Here is a 14111-nt window from a genome sequence, read left to right as displayed (position 1 = left end):
GGGTTCTTAAGTTGAATCTGTATGTCAGTCAGAACTGGCGTCCAGATTCAGCCGCTGTTGAAACTGATCAGTTTCAGCAGCTGCTGAATCTGGAGGCCAGTTCCGACTTACATACAGATTCAACTTAAGAACAAACCTACAGTCCCTATCTTGTACGTAACCCGGGGACTGCCTGTATATTACCAGCATTGGAACAGGACGATTTGTTCTTGCAAGATGCATATTTTCACATTGCCATCCACCCTGCTCACAGACATTTTCTTCGTTTCATTGTAGATTCTCAGCATTACTCATACAAGGTGCTTCCACTGATTCTATAGCCCCTAGGGTGTTTTCAGAGGTCCTGGTGGTTGTCACAGCATATCTGAGAAAACATAAGGCGTGCTCACACAACGATTTCTGCCATTCTCTGTCAATCACAAGATACCTATTTTGACACCTTGGCTTCCAAGTGAACAAAACCAGATTGACACGGTCTCGTACACAGAAGATAGAATTTATAGGTGTATGCCTCGACTCAACAAGGGCCACTATCCCTCCCTATGGACAGTTGCCAAAAAATTGTGGCCTCAGTAAACACCTTACAATCCAGTCCCCACACGACGGCACTTGAAAGTCTTCAGATGTTTAGGCACATGACAGCGTGCAATTTCGGCGTCAGCAGCGCTCGCCTTCACATGAGATGTTTACAGAGCTGGCTGAGACAGGTTTACAGACCCAATGTCCACCCACTATATTCAAATCCCTAGTAATTCCAATGATGGTAAAGGAATCCTTACACTGGTGGCTAAATTTGCAGAAACTTTGTTCCGGAGTCCCCTTCTACCTACCAGAACCATCCATCTCCATGGTGACAGATGCATCTCAAGAAGGATAGGGTGCCCACCTATGATATCATATGTTCCAGGGTCTTTGGTCCAGCACCGACAATAACCTACGTATAAACATCCTGGAACTTGCGCAGTCAGGAATGCATGCATCAAATTCCTCCTGTTCATCACCACCAGCCATGTAAGACTATTCATTGGCAACATCACAGCAATGTTTTATAGAAATCATCAGGGAGGAGTCCAATCTCGAGCACTTTGTGCAGAGGCCATAGCACTTTGGAACTGGTGCCTGAATACAACATAAATATTACTGCAGTACACTTTCCGGGCACCCTGAACACAATGGCAGACACACTCAGCAGAGCCCTTCCGACTGAACACAGTGGGAATGAATCCACACGTATTGGCAGACATCTTCCAACAGTGGGGTTATCCCACAATAGATATGTTTGCCACACAGTCTAACAAGAAATTTCCCGTATTCTGTTCCAGGACAGGCATCATCAAGAGATCAATGGGAGATGCCTTTCTCATCAGCTCGACATCCCACCTAATGTACATTTTTCCTCCCAAACCCCTGTTGAACAGGGCAATCCACAAGGCAAGGAGAGACAAAGCTCACCTAATACTTATAGCTCCAGCATGACCACGCCAACCATGGTTCCTCTTCCTAATGGCAATGTCCTGTGCACCACCAATGCATCTACCTTACAGCAAAGATCTCCTTCAGCTGGGCCCCCATGTCACTGAACTGAATCTTCACTCACTACACCTGAAGGCGTGGCTATTGGATGGTTCTCTGAGTTAGAACTGACTTGCTCACAAGTGTATAGTAGGGTGCAGAGCACCCATAAGACATATCTTCAGAAATGGAAAAAGATTCTCAACGTGGTGTGTACGCCACCGGGTACCTCATTCAACAGCCTCCTTACCTACCACCCTTGACTATCTTCTACACCTTAAACAAATGGGCCTTGCAATAAATTCCATTAAAGTTTATCTTGCTGCTATTACTACCTTCCACTCTAAGATAGATGACTTGTCTGTATTTGCACATCCACTCACCAAGAGGCTTTTAAAGGGTCTTTAGGTACTCAATCTAGATATCAATCCACCAGCACAACTGTGGGACCTGCATTTAGTATTGAATGTTGTAACTCGGCCGCCTTTGGAACCAATGGCCACCACCTCCATTATTGCACTTATCCATGAAAACTGTTTTCCTTGTAGCCATTACCTCACTGAGATGGGTGGGACAGATTGCAGCCCTAATGGCTGATCCCACATACACCACCATTTTTAAAGATAAGGTCACTCGACCTATCCATCCCAAATTCCTCCCCAAGGTATGCTCATCTGTCCACCTCAATTAGACGATACACCTTCCCACTTTCTTCCCCAAACCAGTTTCTTCAAGGTGAAAATGCACATCCTTGACCTGCGTAGAGTGCTCTTTTTACTTGCAATGAACTAAACCTTTTTGAGCATCTCCAATATTATTCGTATCGATAGCAAACCGCCTCATCACATAGACTATCCCACTGGATCTTGGATTGTATCAAGCTCTTATACTTAGTCAGACGTGCCCCCTCCAGACAGTATAAGGGCACACTCCACCAGAGCCAGGGCTACCTGAGTAACATTCCTTCACAAAATACCCAAAGAGACACTTGCGCAGCTGCTACACGGTCCTCCGACCACACGTTGGCAAAGTACTACACGCTTACACAAGGACCTCTCTCTAACCTGAAGCTAGCTAAGGTGGTTCTTTCCACCGCTTTTCTGGCAGATCCGAAGTCCCTGTCTCCTTAAACAGAAATAGCTTTGTAGTCATTTAATGTGGGACACCCACAGGGACGTGTCTCTCTCTCTCTCTCTCTCTCTCTCTCTCTCTCTCTCGGAGGCTACTCACCTCGGCAGTAGCTGGTGTTCTTCGAGATGAGTGTCCCTGCAGGTGCTCCACAACCCTTCCTCCCTCTCCTCTACTTGAGGATTCTGGCTTCCTCATGGCATCATTCTGGGAACTGAGTGGGAGGAAGGAGGCTCGTACATGCATGATGCTGGCAACCTAAGAGTGCGTGGCCCCAGGGACGCTGCTCTGAATTCTCCAATGTTAGATCGGTGCACCGCCACCGAGCCTTATGTGAAGCACCCCCAGGACACTCAGCTTGAAGAAAGTCAGTTACTATCGAGGTGAGTAACCTCCTTTTACACTGTGTAACTGGATAGTGTTAATTATTTTGAATTGTATGTAGTAGCTCATTTGGACCCAAATGTACTAAGGGATGACCCATCCAGTTTTAAGCCTCTAATTGATTATAGTAGCAAAAGTGATAACATACAGTATCGCATTATGACAACAGGAAAATGCTAGTGTTTGAAACCATGTTAGAAGCAGTTTGAGGACAGGCTTGACAAGTGAAAACTAAGGCTGTTAAGTGGGTAACTGACTAATTGTGTCCTCGATACAATTTGTATCGAGGACACAATTAGTCAATAGGTTGCGGTTCTTCAGTTTAAATGTAGTAGCATTGCTCTCCCCCCCTCTGATAGCGAGGCAACAAGGGGAGAAGAGGAAGCGAGTAGTTGAGTAGTGACTCAACTAACTCAGTAAGCTTAAGCTTATTGGGTAGTCCACGACTCAAGTAGTTGCTTACATCCCTAATGACAACCACATCCTGTATGACTTTGTAATTAGTTAGGAAGATAGCAAAAGTCTTGTAAAGTATCAGAGGGGTAGCTGGGTTAGTCTGAATCTGCAAAAGCGGCAAGGAGTCCCGTGGCACCTTATAGACTAACCCAGTGTTTCCCAATTTTTTTTGACCACAGAACCCTTTCAAACTCAGAAAAATTTCAAGGAACACCTTCCCCCCCCCCCCCCCCCCCCAGCCAGGGATTAAAAAAACAAAACACCCAAACACACCCAAACTGCCAGTACACCACAATTGGTAGTAATAAGATGCTAAATACGGTCATGAGATCACCATTCATTTAAACATATTGAATATACGTATTGAATATAACACCATTCATTTATATTCAACAAAAATCGTATTAAATATGTACAAAAATAAAACTATCAAATAATATTAATTATATTCATAGTTTTCAATGCGAAGAGTGTTTTTTCTTCTTTTCTTGCAAATTCTTTTTATATTTGGTTTAATACTAAAAAGTTGGATTCGCATATCTGGAGCAGCATTCAGTCGACTTCTGTATTTCGTTTTCGTTGCTGCATAGTTCGAGAACCCAGTTTCGCACAAGTATGTACTGGCAAAGGGTAACAGCTGACGAATTGCGCGTCTTGATAAAGATGAATATTCTTGACTTTGACATAAGTCATTCCAAAATGTAATCAGAGAAACTTCTTTAAATTTTTTTATTAATTGGCCATCTGAAGTGATTTCAATTAGGTTTTCATAATCTTGTATAGAAAAACTGACTGGCTTTTCTGTTAAACATAATGGATTTCGAATCCAGTTATTGTTGTCATTGATGTTTGGAATATACTTAATGATGTTCGTGTATAAATCGCGGAGATGATCTGCAATGTTGCTGCGAATATCTTCATCAAGTTTGTATCCATTTTCTTCAAGGAAATCATTCAGAGTTGGTAAACAATCCAAATCATTTCGTCCTACAGACGAGATCCAAAACTGTAGCTTCCGTGACAATGACAAAACTTTCTTTCACATTAAAAATATTTACATTCTTTCCTTGCAGTGACAGATTTACTTCATTTAGTTTTGTAAAGATGTCTGCAAGATACACAACTCTCGATAACCACAAAAAGTCTGTTAAACGATCAGACAGTTGGAATTTGTGATCCATCAGATATGCGGAGAGCTCATGACGCAACTCATATAATCTAACCACCACTTTTCCTCGTGATCGCCACCTGATTTCTGTATGTAGAAGCAGGGCTGTGTGCTGACTACCCATATCTTCACACATAATTTTGAACAGTCTTGATTGTAATGGTTGAGTTTTTATATAATTAATAATCTGTACTGCTTTGTCCAACACATTTTTAAGAGAGGGAGAAAAATTCTTAACTACCAGAGCGTGTCTGTGGAGAATGCAGTGACTGCTGGTGCAGTTTGGTGCTACATTTTTTTATTCGTGTTACAGCGCCAGCCACTGTTCCTACCATTGCTTTGGCACTATCACTGCACACATCAACACATTTTTCCCAGCTTATTTGATGAGTTTTCATAAAGTTATAGATACAATTGAATATATTCTCACCAGTTGTATTGGTTTGCAAAAATTCACATAAAAGTAAGTCGTCTTCAATAGAACTATTAAAATCATAACAGACAAATACAAGCAGAACTGCAAGATCTGCAATGTCAGTGGACTCGTCTAATTGTAATGCATATGCATCACATAAATGCAGCCGAAAAATAAGCTCCTTCTCGATGTCAGCAGCAAGATCGTGAATACGATGTGTGACAGTATTGTTTGATAGTGACACAGCCTCAACTTTTTTACTAGACTCCTGATCGAACATACACATTACAATATCTTTTGCACATGGTTTTATGAGTGATTCCCCAATAGTGTGTGCTTCTCCAGCGACTGATATACGATAGCTTACTTTGTAAGACGCCTCTTGCATTTTCATTATCAGATTTGGCATGAATTTTTGACATGAAGAGTTTACTTTTTTCAAGCAATTCAAGCTTTTGCTTAAACTGTCTTTATCTTTGTGTTCTGGATGATTTCTTTCAAAATGTCTTCGCAATTTAGCAGGTACTAAACAACTATTAGATAATATTTTGTTGCACACTACACACTGGGCACCTGGAGCATCTTCATTTCCATTGCTTGTGAATCCAAATGCCAAATAGTCCTCACAATACCTGCATTTCTTATTAGTCAGCTGAAATTTTTCATAATTAACTTGAGCTGCCTCAGTATTTTTCTTGCTGGTTTCAGTAAAAATATTGGAGTTTGAAGTACTCCCTTTTCTCTTTAAAGTTCCTTCTTTTAACTAACGATCCATGGGGAATTTTGATATTAGATTGAATTCTTAAACTTAGTCTCACACAGGAGCCACGTGTCCTCTCAGTGTGTATGGGGATTTGTTCCGATCCTCACAGTGAATAGGAGTTCTGGTGTTCCACTCACTGATAGTACTCTTTCCCCCCCCCCCCCCCACACACATGCTGCTTTTACCAAGGGACCTAGCAGCAGCAACAGCTGCTTGTCCCGCTTCTGCCCGATCAACCCAAGATCCCTGTCCCGCGTCCCCCGCTGCCGCTCTGCTTTTACCACCAGACCTAGCAGCAGCAACAGCTGCTTGTCCTCCTTCTGCCCATCAACCCGATTCTTCTCCTGTGTTCTCTGCTTTTTCCAAGGGATGTAGTAAGTGCTGCTAAGTGCTAGGTCCCTTGGTAAAAGCAGAACGGCAGCGGGGACGGGAGATGTCTGAAAGGGCAGTGGGGAAGGAGCCAGCGTCTTTGCGCACTGGGCTCCTCTCTGTCTCTTTATGTGCGGGGGGAGGGGAGCGTTCGGGTTCTCGTGGAACCTTTATGTTCACTTCGCGGAACCCCAGGGTTCCGCGGAGTACCATTTGGGAAACACTGGCCTAACCAAAGTGTTGGAGCATAAGCTTTCATGGGCAAAGACCCACTTTGTCAGATGCATGTGATACAAGATGAAACCTTGTAAATATCAATGATAACATTAATCTCTGCAACTACTAGCTCCAGTGTACTTAGATGTGCCCCAGTTCATCCTCGTGTCACAGGATATGTTCAGTTTTCTCATTGTATAATTCCTCTGTATTTTTTGGCTGTCAGAGGATGTAATTGTGCTTAAATCAGCAAAGCGTCACTATTCTCGAGAAGCTGAGAGTTCAGTGTACTTAAATGAGATCCTCATTCAGCTGCATTGTTCTTTCAGCAATCAGTCAGCATTACAACAGAGGAGAGGCAGACTCAAAATATGCAAGTAATGAGAGATACGCAAAATGCATGCAACCTTCTGAAGGTAAATGAAAGGTATAGACAGAGTATATGATGTAGATGTTTGGTTTGTATGTAGAAGCAGGTCATCGGCAGCCATTTCTTTTTCTTCCTTCACCTCCCTTCCCCACTTAAAAGATTTCTTCAGGAGTAAGCAGATGCCATCTTGTGTATCAAATGTTCTATTTGAAGTCATAAATCACTTGACGTCACATCTGGTTGCTGTAGAAATATGTGTCAAATAGAAAATGAGCATGTCAGTTAGCAAATATAGTAGAGAAGGAGATGCAGTGTTTTTAAAGACACATGATTATTGTAATCAGAATTGAAGTGCGAAAATCACAGGTAATATTCTTGTCATAGATTTTATATAGTGTCTTTTATCTCAGAAGATTGAAAAACACTGAATTTCTCCCACTGAAAAACGACCTGGCCTGAAATTGAGCGTGGCTGATAATTTTAAATTGTGTGAGGTACACGTTTTAACCAAACTTAATTATTCAGAGGGGAAAAAAAGAAACTAGTTGTGTGTAAAAAAGCTATTTTATGGGGTAGAAATGAATTATTTGTACTGTATATTGTTCTGCAGTGATCTTTCCATTGTCTCTGAACCTTTGATCCCAGAAGAATGTCTGCTACACCTAAGGGAAGATTCATTTCGAGATTTTAGTTTATGTAACATGACTGACGCCTTCTGAGCATGCAACTTGTGGCTGCTTTGAAAGGTGGATTGTAAATCAGGCATCATATACTCATACAAAAACAGTGTCAGCACATTTAGTTTCCTCTTGAAGGGGGCATGCTCTCCTGTAACTGTCAGCTGACTTTATACAGTCAGCAAGATATCTTAGTATATGACCTGCCATAATATGCTTATTAATTGTTGTCAAGCAAGTTGATTTGTATAAAGTGGCAAATTTAATTAAGGTTAGGAAAACAAAACCATATTCTTTTATCTGCTGCTTTTAACTATGAGAAAAATGTAAACTTGACAAGAGAGGATACCACTGTTCAAAACTTTTACTTAAAATGCACAGAAAAAAATCTAAGTATATTTGTTCCTGAAGTTTTTTTTTTTTTTTTTTTTTTTTAAATCATAGTGGATTGACACAAAATGGTTAGCACAGAAAATAATCTTTGTAACTGCTTTTATGATGGTGAAAATAAAATCTGGTTTCTTTTAATAGGAATTTGATTTATGCCATTCTATTTTAAAGAAGTATTCTGATGTATTTCTGAAAAATGGTACTATTAAATATTAACTTACTAGAAATTACCGGTGGCTTAGCCAACAGAGGAATTGATATACCATATCTAATCATTTAGCCCAGGAGGATACTGTGTCTGCCAAGGATGGCTTGAAGTGCTTCAGAGAAGGTGCAAGAAATCCTGTGGTGAATCATCACGGAAAAAAGCATTGCCTTAGACTTCTTGAACCAATCATTAACTGATGAGGATTATGTCTTGAAGTATAGAAGAGGATATGATTGCATACCTTCAGATTTTTCTGCCTAATGTAACTGGCTAATTCTTTTGATCATACTAAGCTCTGGCCTCCGTGATACATTGTGGCAGTGAGTTTTGTAGGCATTGCTTATTTAAGTGTGGCCTTGTATAATTTGTTGTCTTTCAATTTCATAGACTGAGCCATTGCTTTTATAATAAAAAAGAAGATAGATGTGTTGAATGAATGAGCAGAAAATTATATATCTCCATTATGCCTCATCAAAACACTGAATAGCTGCAGCCTTTTCAGTCTCTGTATAGGGAAGTTTTTCTTTGTTGCCTGTAACGTTTGACACCTTTGTATTAGACACCTCTTATTTTCATTTGTTTTTGAGCTAGGATCATCAGAACTGCACAGAGCATTCCAAATGCGGGTATACCATCAATATCTACAAAACAGATTTCCTGTATTTCCCAACACTTTTTCTTCCCTTGGAACTCTCTCCAATATAGTACCCAGATATTTCTTCTGAAGTCAGTCAATTCAAATCCTAGCAATATGTATTAGTACAGTCTGGTTTGTTCCGCTTTCCCCTAATAGTTGTAATAATAAAATTTTGTTTTTCAGTTTTCTCCCATATACATAAGTTGTTGAGTCATTCTGAAGTTCCACAGGGTTTTTTCGAGTCCTTACTTAGAATCCTAGAACTGGAAGGGACCTTCAGGTCATTGAGTTCAGTCACCTGCCCTCACAGCAGGACCAAGCACTGTCTAGATCAGTGGTTCCCAAACTTTTCAGCATCACGCCCCCTTTTTGGTTTTTGAGAAACCCTCACACCTCCCTCCCCAAAATAATAGCAGCAAAATTTGGGGTGGGATTGATGGGGAGGGTGTGGCTGGGTCGCCTAACCCTCCTCCCTCTCCCTCCCCCCCCCGGAATTTCTTCATCCTCCCCAGGGGGGCACACCACCCAGTTTGGGAACCCATGATCTAGATCATCCCTGATAGATGTCTGTCGAACCTGCTATTAAATATCTCCAGTGATGGAGATTCCACAACCCTCTAGGCAATTTATTCCAGTGTTTAGGAAAAACTTCCTAATTGTCAGGATGGTCAGTGTCCTACCTAAACCTCCCTTGCTGTAGTTTAACCCCATTGCTTCTTGTCCTACCATCAAAGACCAAGGAGAACAATTTTTCTCCCTCTTCCATATAACACCCTTTTAGATACTTGAAAACCCCTGTCATGTCCCCTCTGTCTTCTATCTTCTAAACAAAACAAGCCCAGTTCTTTCAGTCTTCCATCATAGGTCATGTTTTCTAGACTTTTAATCATTTTTGTTGCTCTTCTCTGCACTTTATCCACATCTTTCTTAAAATGTGGCGCCCAGAACTGGACACAATACTGCAACTGAGACCTAATCAGCACAGAGCAGAGCGGAAGAATGACTTCGTGTCTTGCTCACAGCACTCCTGATTCTGGGATGCATTAACATGTTGGCTTATTTTGCAGCCGTGTCACACTGACTCATGCTTAACTTGTGGTCTACTGTGATCTCTAGATCCCTTTCTGCAGTGCTCCTTCCTAAACAGTCGCTTCCAGTTCTGTATGTGTGACTTTTTTATTTATTTTTTTACTAGGCTAAATAATGTTGTCTTCTGTATATTTTTCACCATAATAGTCGTTCACCACTTGTGACGAACCCCCCCCCCCCCCCATGCTTTATGAAATGGACTCATGGACATGAATATATATAACTCAAAGGTGGTTTGTGCAAATTATTTTATGTAAGCCCATCGATCTTCATGTCATGATCTGCTGGCTCTGTTTCTTACGCTGTTGTATGTATCATTTGTGTGCGTAAAATTAGAGACATGGAGTAGGGAATACTTTGTGAGGTTTCAAATGTGTGAATGGGAGACATGGAAGGTGTTTCCTGTATCTTCTAGATGTGCCACTGTTAAACAATCTTTTGTCCTTAAGTCTGAGCAGTGGTTGGTAGGAGTGGCCTCAACTCCTTAACAAAAGGACTAGGAAAGGAGAGGCTGGGGTCTTTTGGCTGGGCTGCACCTGGAGGAAGGGCCGGGGACCCCAGGGTGTGGAGGAAAGCCCTGGTTTGGAGGGGCAGCTGGAAAAGAAGTTTTACGGTAAGTTTGATTGTACTGAGGTTTCAATGTAGAATTAGCCAAGCAGTTTTGTTTCTTTTGATTTGTAACCTACTTTGCTCTGCCTGTCTTCACTTATTACTCCTTAAATCCTACTGCTTAAACTTAATTAAACCATTTTTATTGTCTATCAAACCCAGTGTAAGCAAATGTTACCTTTGGGGGAGGGGGTAACCAGTGTGCACATTCCCGCTTTCATTGTTAAAGGTGGCTTACTTAATTTTTTGGGGTATGATCCCATCTGGGGAATGATAACCCCAGATGGGATAGGCTGGGCCCTAAACTGCGCACTCCTTAGACCTGAAGAGGTTTGGTGTCTGTACTGCTTTTCAGTGGGGGCAGGGACCTGAGCTCGGGGCCTTTCTGGAGGAGACCAGCGAAGCTGGCCCAGCGGTACTGGGCAGTGAGGAGCCCCAGAGAGCAGGAAGGCGACTGTCAGTGGCCATGTCAGCACCCTGGGAGGCACCCCGAGAGGTCATCTGTGACCGCACCCCGTCACAATCCAATCTTTTAGAACAATAATAAGATACTGCAAGTCTTGCAATATATCCTTGTGTACCCTAGTATTAATCCTTTGTCATAACAGTTGATTACATTACTAGAAGGAGAAAGTGAACAGTTAACTAGCATTACTCTTTCTTGTTGACCCTCCTTATCCATTAAGCTCTGATTGTGCTGGTCCCTGCGACTCCAGTCTCTTTCCCTTTAATCCACTAATTTAATTTTAATCATCTGAACAGTTAACTTGTAAAATTATGTTTATATCCCTAATTCTTACCTATTTTCTGTTTTTTACCCACTTCCTAATTCATGATGGTATATTTACTTCTCATCTGATGCATAAGTAGGTACTTAAATAATAAGTCGTGAGGGATTCTTGACCAAGGCTTATTTTGAAAATCTATATCAAATTTTATGAGTTACTTTGTGAAACATTTTAAGAGTTTTAATAGTTTTCCTTTTCTGAAATCACACTAGCTTGTCCCTGTATAATTTTCTTCAAGGTGTATTGAAATTCTTATTTCATACAATGTACCTGTAATGGAACTAAGTTTTATTAGTCTGTAATGCCCCCAATATTACCTATTGCCTTTAAAAAAAAAAAAAAATTACTGAAGCAATATTTGCATCTCTTTAGTACTCCATGGTATATTAGGTGATGTCTTTTATTTTTAAAGTTCCTCCAAATGTTTGGGGACTTTGTTATCCCTTACCAAGTTTGTTCAACAACCACCTTTTTTGACACATCTATCTCCAACAGCACTTTTTCTTTCTTAAGAGTAAGACTGAGAGCCATCTCAGCAATCTATCTTGCGTTGCAGACTGAAGTAAAGATGTAACTTGTCTTTGTCTTCCTTATTCTGTTAATCCAAAAAAACCTCACCAATCTTATTTTTTGCTTTTTGATATATTTTATATCATATATTTGGTGTCTCTTTAGCTTTTTGCTCTTCAAATCTTGTAGCTCTCCTAATTCACCTATTCTGCCTGCCTGACACAGAAAGGACAGCAAGCTGTTAAATTTAACTTGGATTTTTATATTCTGAAGAATACTTGTTTTTTGGCTCAAATCACCAGGATGATTTTTTTCTACTTAAGGGGATTAGCGCAGCATCATGGCCAAATAGGGTTTACTCTTTTTTCTTAAGTCATTATACTTTCCCACGCAAATTCATTTCTTATAGATTCTGTTGATTTGTGTACTTTACTTTAATATAGCTCTAAAATACAAAGGGTTTTTTTGGGGGGTGGGGGTAATCCTGCTATGCTTTAGGTGTTGACTATAAACGTATGTGGGAAAGATTATTGGTAGAGGCAGTGTCTTTAGTAAGACAGTTGACTGAGAACTTGAGAAGACCATAAAACAAAATATGCAAGGATTCCAATCCCAAATAGTCATAACAAAGAAACAGACTAGGGTGTATTACCTATCTTTGTATTAATATGGTGAAAGGGTAAGAGTTGTTTTTTGTTTTTAAATGAATTCATTTTGTTCCTCTACACCAGGGGTCTCCAAACTTTTCAGCCCGAGGGCCGCATTAACTATCAAACAGCAGTTCGGGGGCCGACTACACACTTGAGGTCCAAATAAAAAACAATCAAAACATGGATGTTGTTTTTAATTATTTATTTAATATTATTTTATTCAGTTATTATTTAATAACACATTCATACACTACACATGAACACCTGTATTAGTGTGAATGGTGAAATTGTTTCCTGGATGCCAAAATAGCAGACATTTCTGGCTTTAGATTTGTTGTCCCTAACATCAACAGTGACCTGAGATTATCATCGGACAAGTTTGTTCTCAAATTGTTCTTCACGTATTTCATTCTTGAAAATGTTTGTTCACACAGGTATGTTGTTCCAAAGATTGAAAGGTACCTTGATGCAAAAGTTTTGACATTAGGAAAGTCTTCCTTGGGCAAAAACTGGTAAAAACCCACCAGTCCTATTTTGAACTTGTCCCTAAGGAGGTCATTTGCTTGCAACTCAATGACTTCCAGCTGCAGTTCATCTGGGCAACTGGCCACATCTGCTTCAAATGGGTTTTGAAACAATCTCACTTCTTCTGCCTTTGAATCCAAAAAGGTCTCCACGGGCCGGATGAGAGGGCCTCGCGGGCCGCATCCGGCCCCCGGGCCGTAGTTTGGAGACCCCTGCTCTACACCATTGGTTCTCAAACTGCAGTCCGCAGACCCCCACCTTCCAGGTGGTCTGCAGCCCACCTCCTCTTTGTGCTTCCCCTTGCAACAGAGAGCCTGTGCCAATGCTCCAGCCTCGTGGCCTCTCCCCCCCCCCCCCCCCCCCCCCCCCCCAAGTTGGGATGCCAGTTCTGGCTTCCCACTGGTGAGGCAGGTAGGAGAGAGGAGATAGCCCCCAACTTTCCTTCTGGATCCAGCTCACAAGGAAGAAGCGGAGCCAGGAGCAGCTCTGTGTGCTGCTGCTCCCTCTTTTCAGGTGGGGGGAACAGCATGGATGTGCTGTCTGGAGGCTTTCTTTGCTGCTCCTATTGGCGGAATCAGGGACGCATGACTGGGAGCAGCGCAGCATGTGAAAGCAATAAGTGTGTCCCCCATCCCCCCCATTCTCTTATGCCCAGACTCTGTACCCCTCCCCCTTTTTGCACCTTCCTCCCGGCCAGACATTCTACCCCCAGCCTGCTCCTAGACCCTGTTCCTGGCCAGACACCCTGTTCCCCAACCTGCTCCTGCATCTGACCTCCTACCCAGCCCTTGCACCCTCACCCTCTCCTGCACCCCACCTCCCACCCAGATCCTGCATCCCTATCCCACTCACTGGCAGCCCTGTCCTGCATGCTGAACCCGTCATTTTTTGTCCCCATCCCAGAGCTGAGGGGGGGAGGGGAGGGAGAGAACACAAAATCCACTAGCCCTAGAACCCTGGAAGAGTAAATCTGACCTATGGGCATAGGCGTGTGGAGGGGGTGTGCTGGGTGTGCCCAGGCACACCCTAATGTCTCAAAAAAAAAAAGCGGCTTTGCGTTTTGTTTTAATTGCACGATACACTCTTTTAAATAAAGTTTAGTTGTTTAATTTTTTTAAAAATTAAAGTTCAGTTGAGTTTAGTTTCTTTAGTTTGTTTGATGAATAAAAATAATGTCCTTTATGACTGAGTATTCAGGAAATGTTCGCCTTTTAAAAATAAAATTCCCTGGGTTCACACCCTAATGA

General features: G+C 41.7%; 1 protein-coding gene across 3 annotated transcripts in view; it reads left to right on the top strand.

Annotated features, from left to right (window-relative positions):
* The window catches only part of NDFIP2 (Nedd4 family interacting protein 2), an 83671-nt gene that overhangs the window by 24617 nt on the left and 44943 nt on the right, over positions 1 to 14111 (top strand). For 2 of the 3 annotated variants that reach the window (XM_075918832.2, XM_075918833.2), the window contains exon 2: positions 6741 to 6827. The exons of the other annotated variant lie outside the window; for it this stretch is intronic. In XM_075918832.2, coding sequence (XP_075774947.1) covers positions 6741 to 6827 — 87 coding nt within the window. The remainder of the gene's footprint in view (positions 1 to 6740; positions 6828 to 14111) is intronic. 3 annotated transcript variants of the gene reach the window in all.

This window comes from Pelodiscus sinensis, chromosome 1, assembly GCF_052426305.1.
Source record: "Pelodiscus sinensis isolate ZL-2025 chromosome 1, ASM5242630v1, whole genome shotgun sequence".
NCBI lineage: Eukaryota > Metazoa > Chordata > Testudines > Trionychidae > Pelodiscus > Pelodiscus sinensis.
This window is presented reverse-complemented; position numbering and strand designations above follow the sequence as displayed.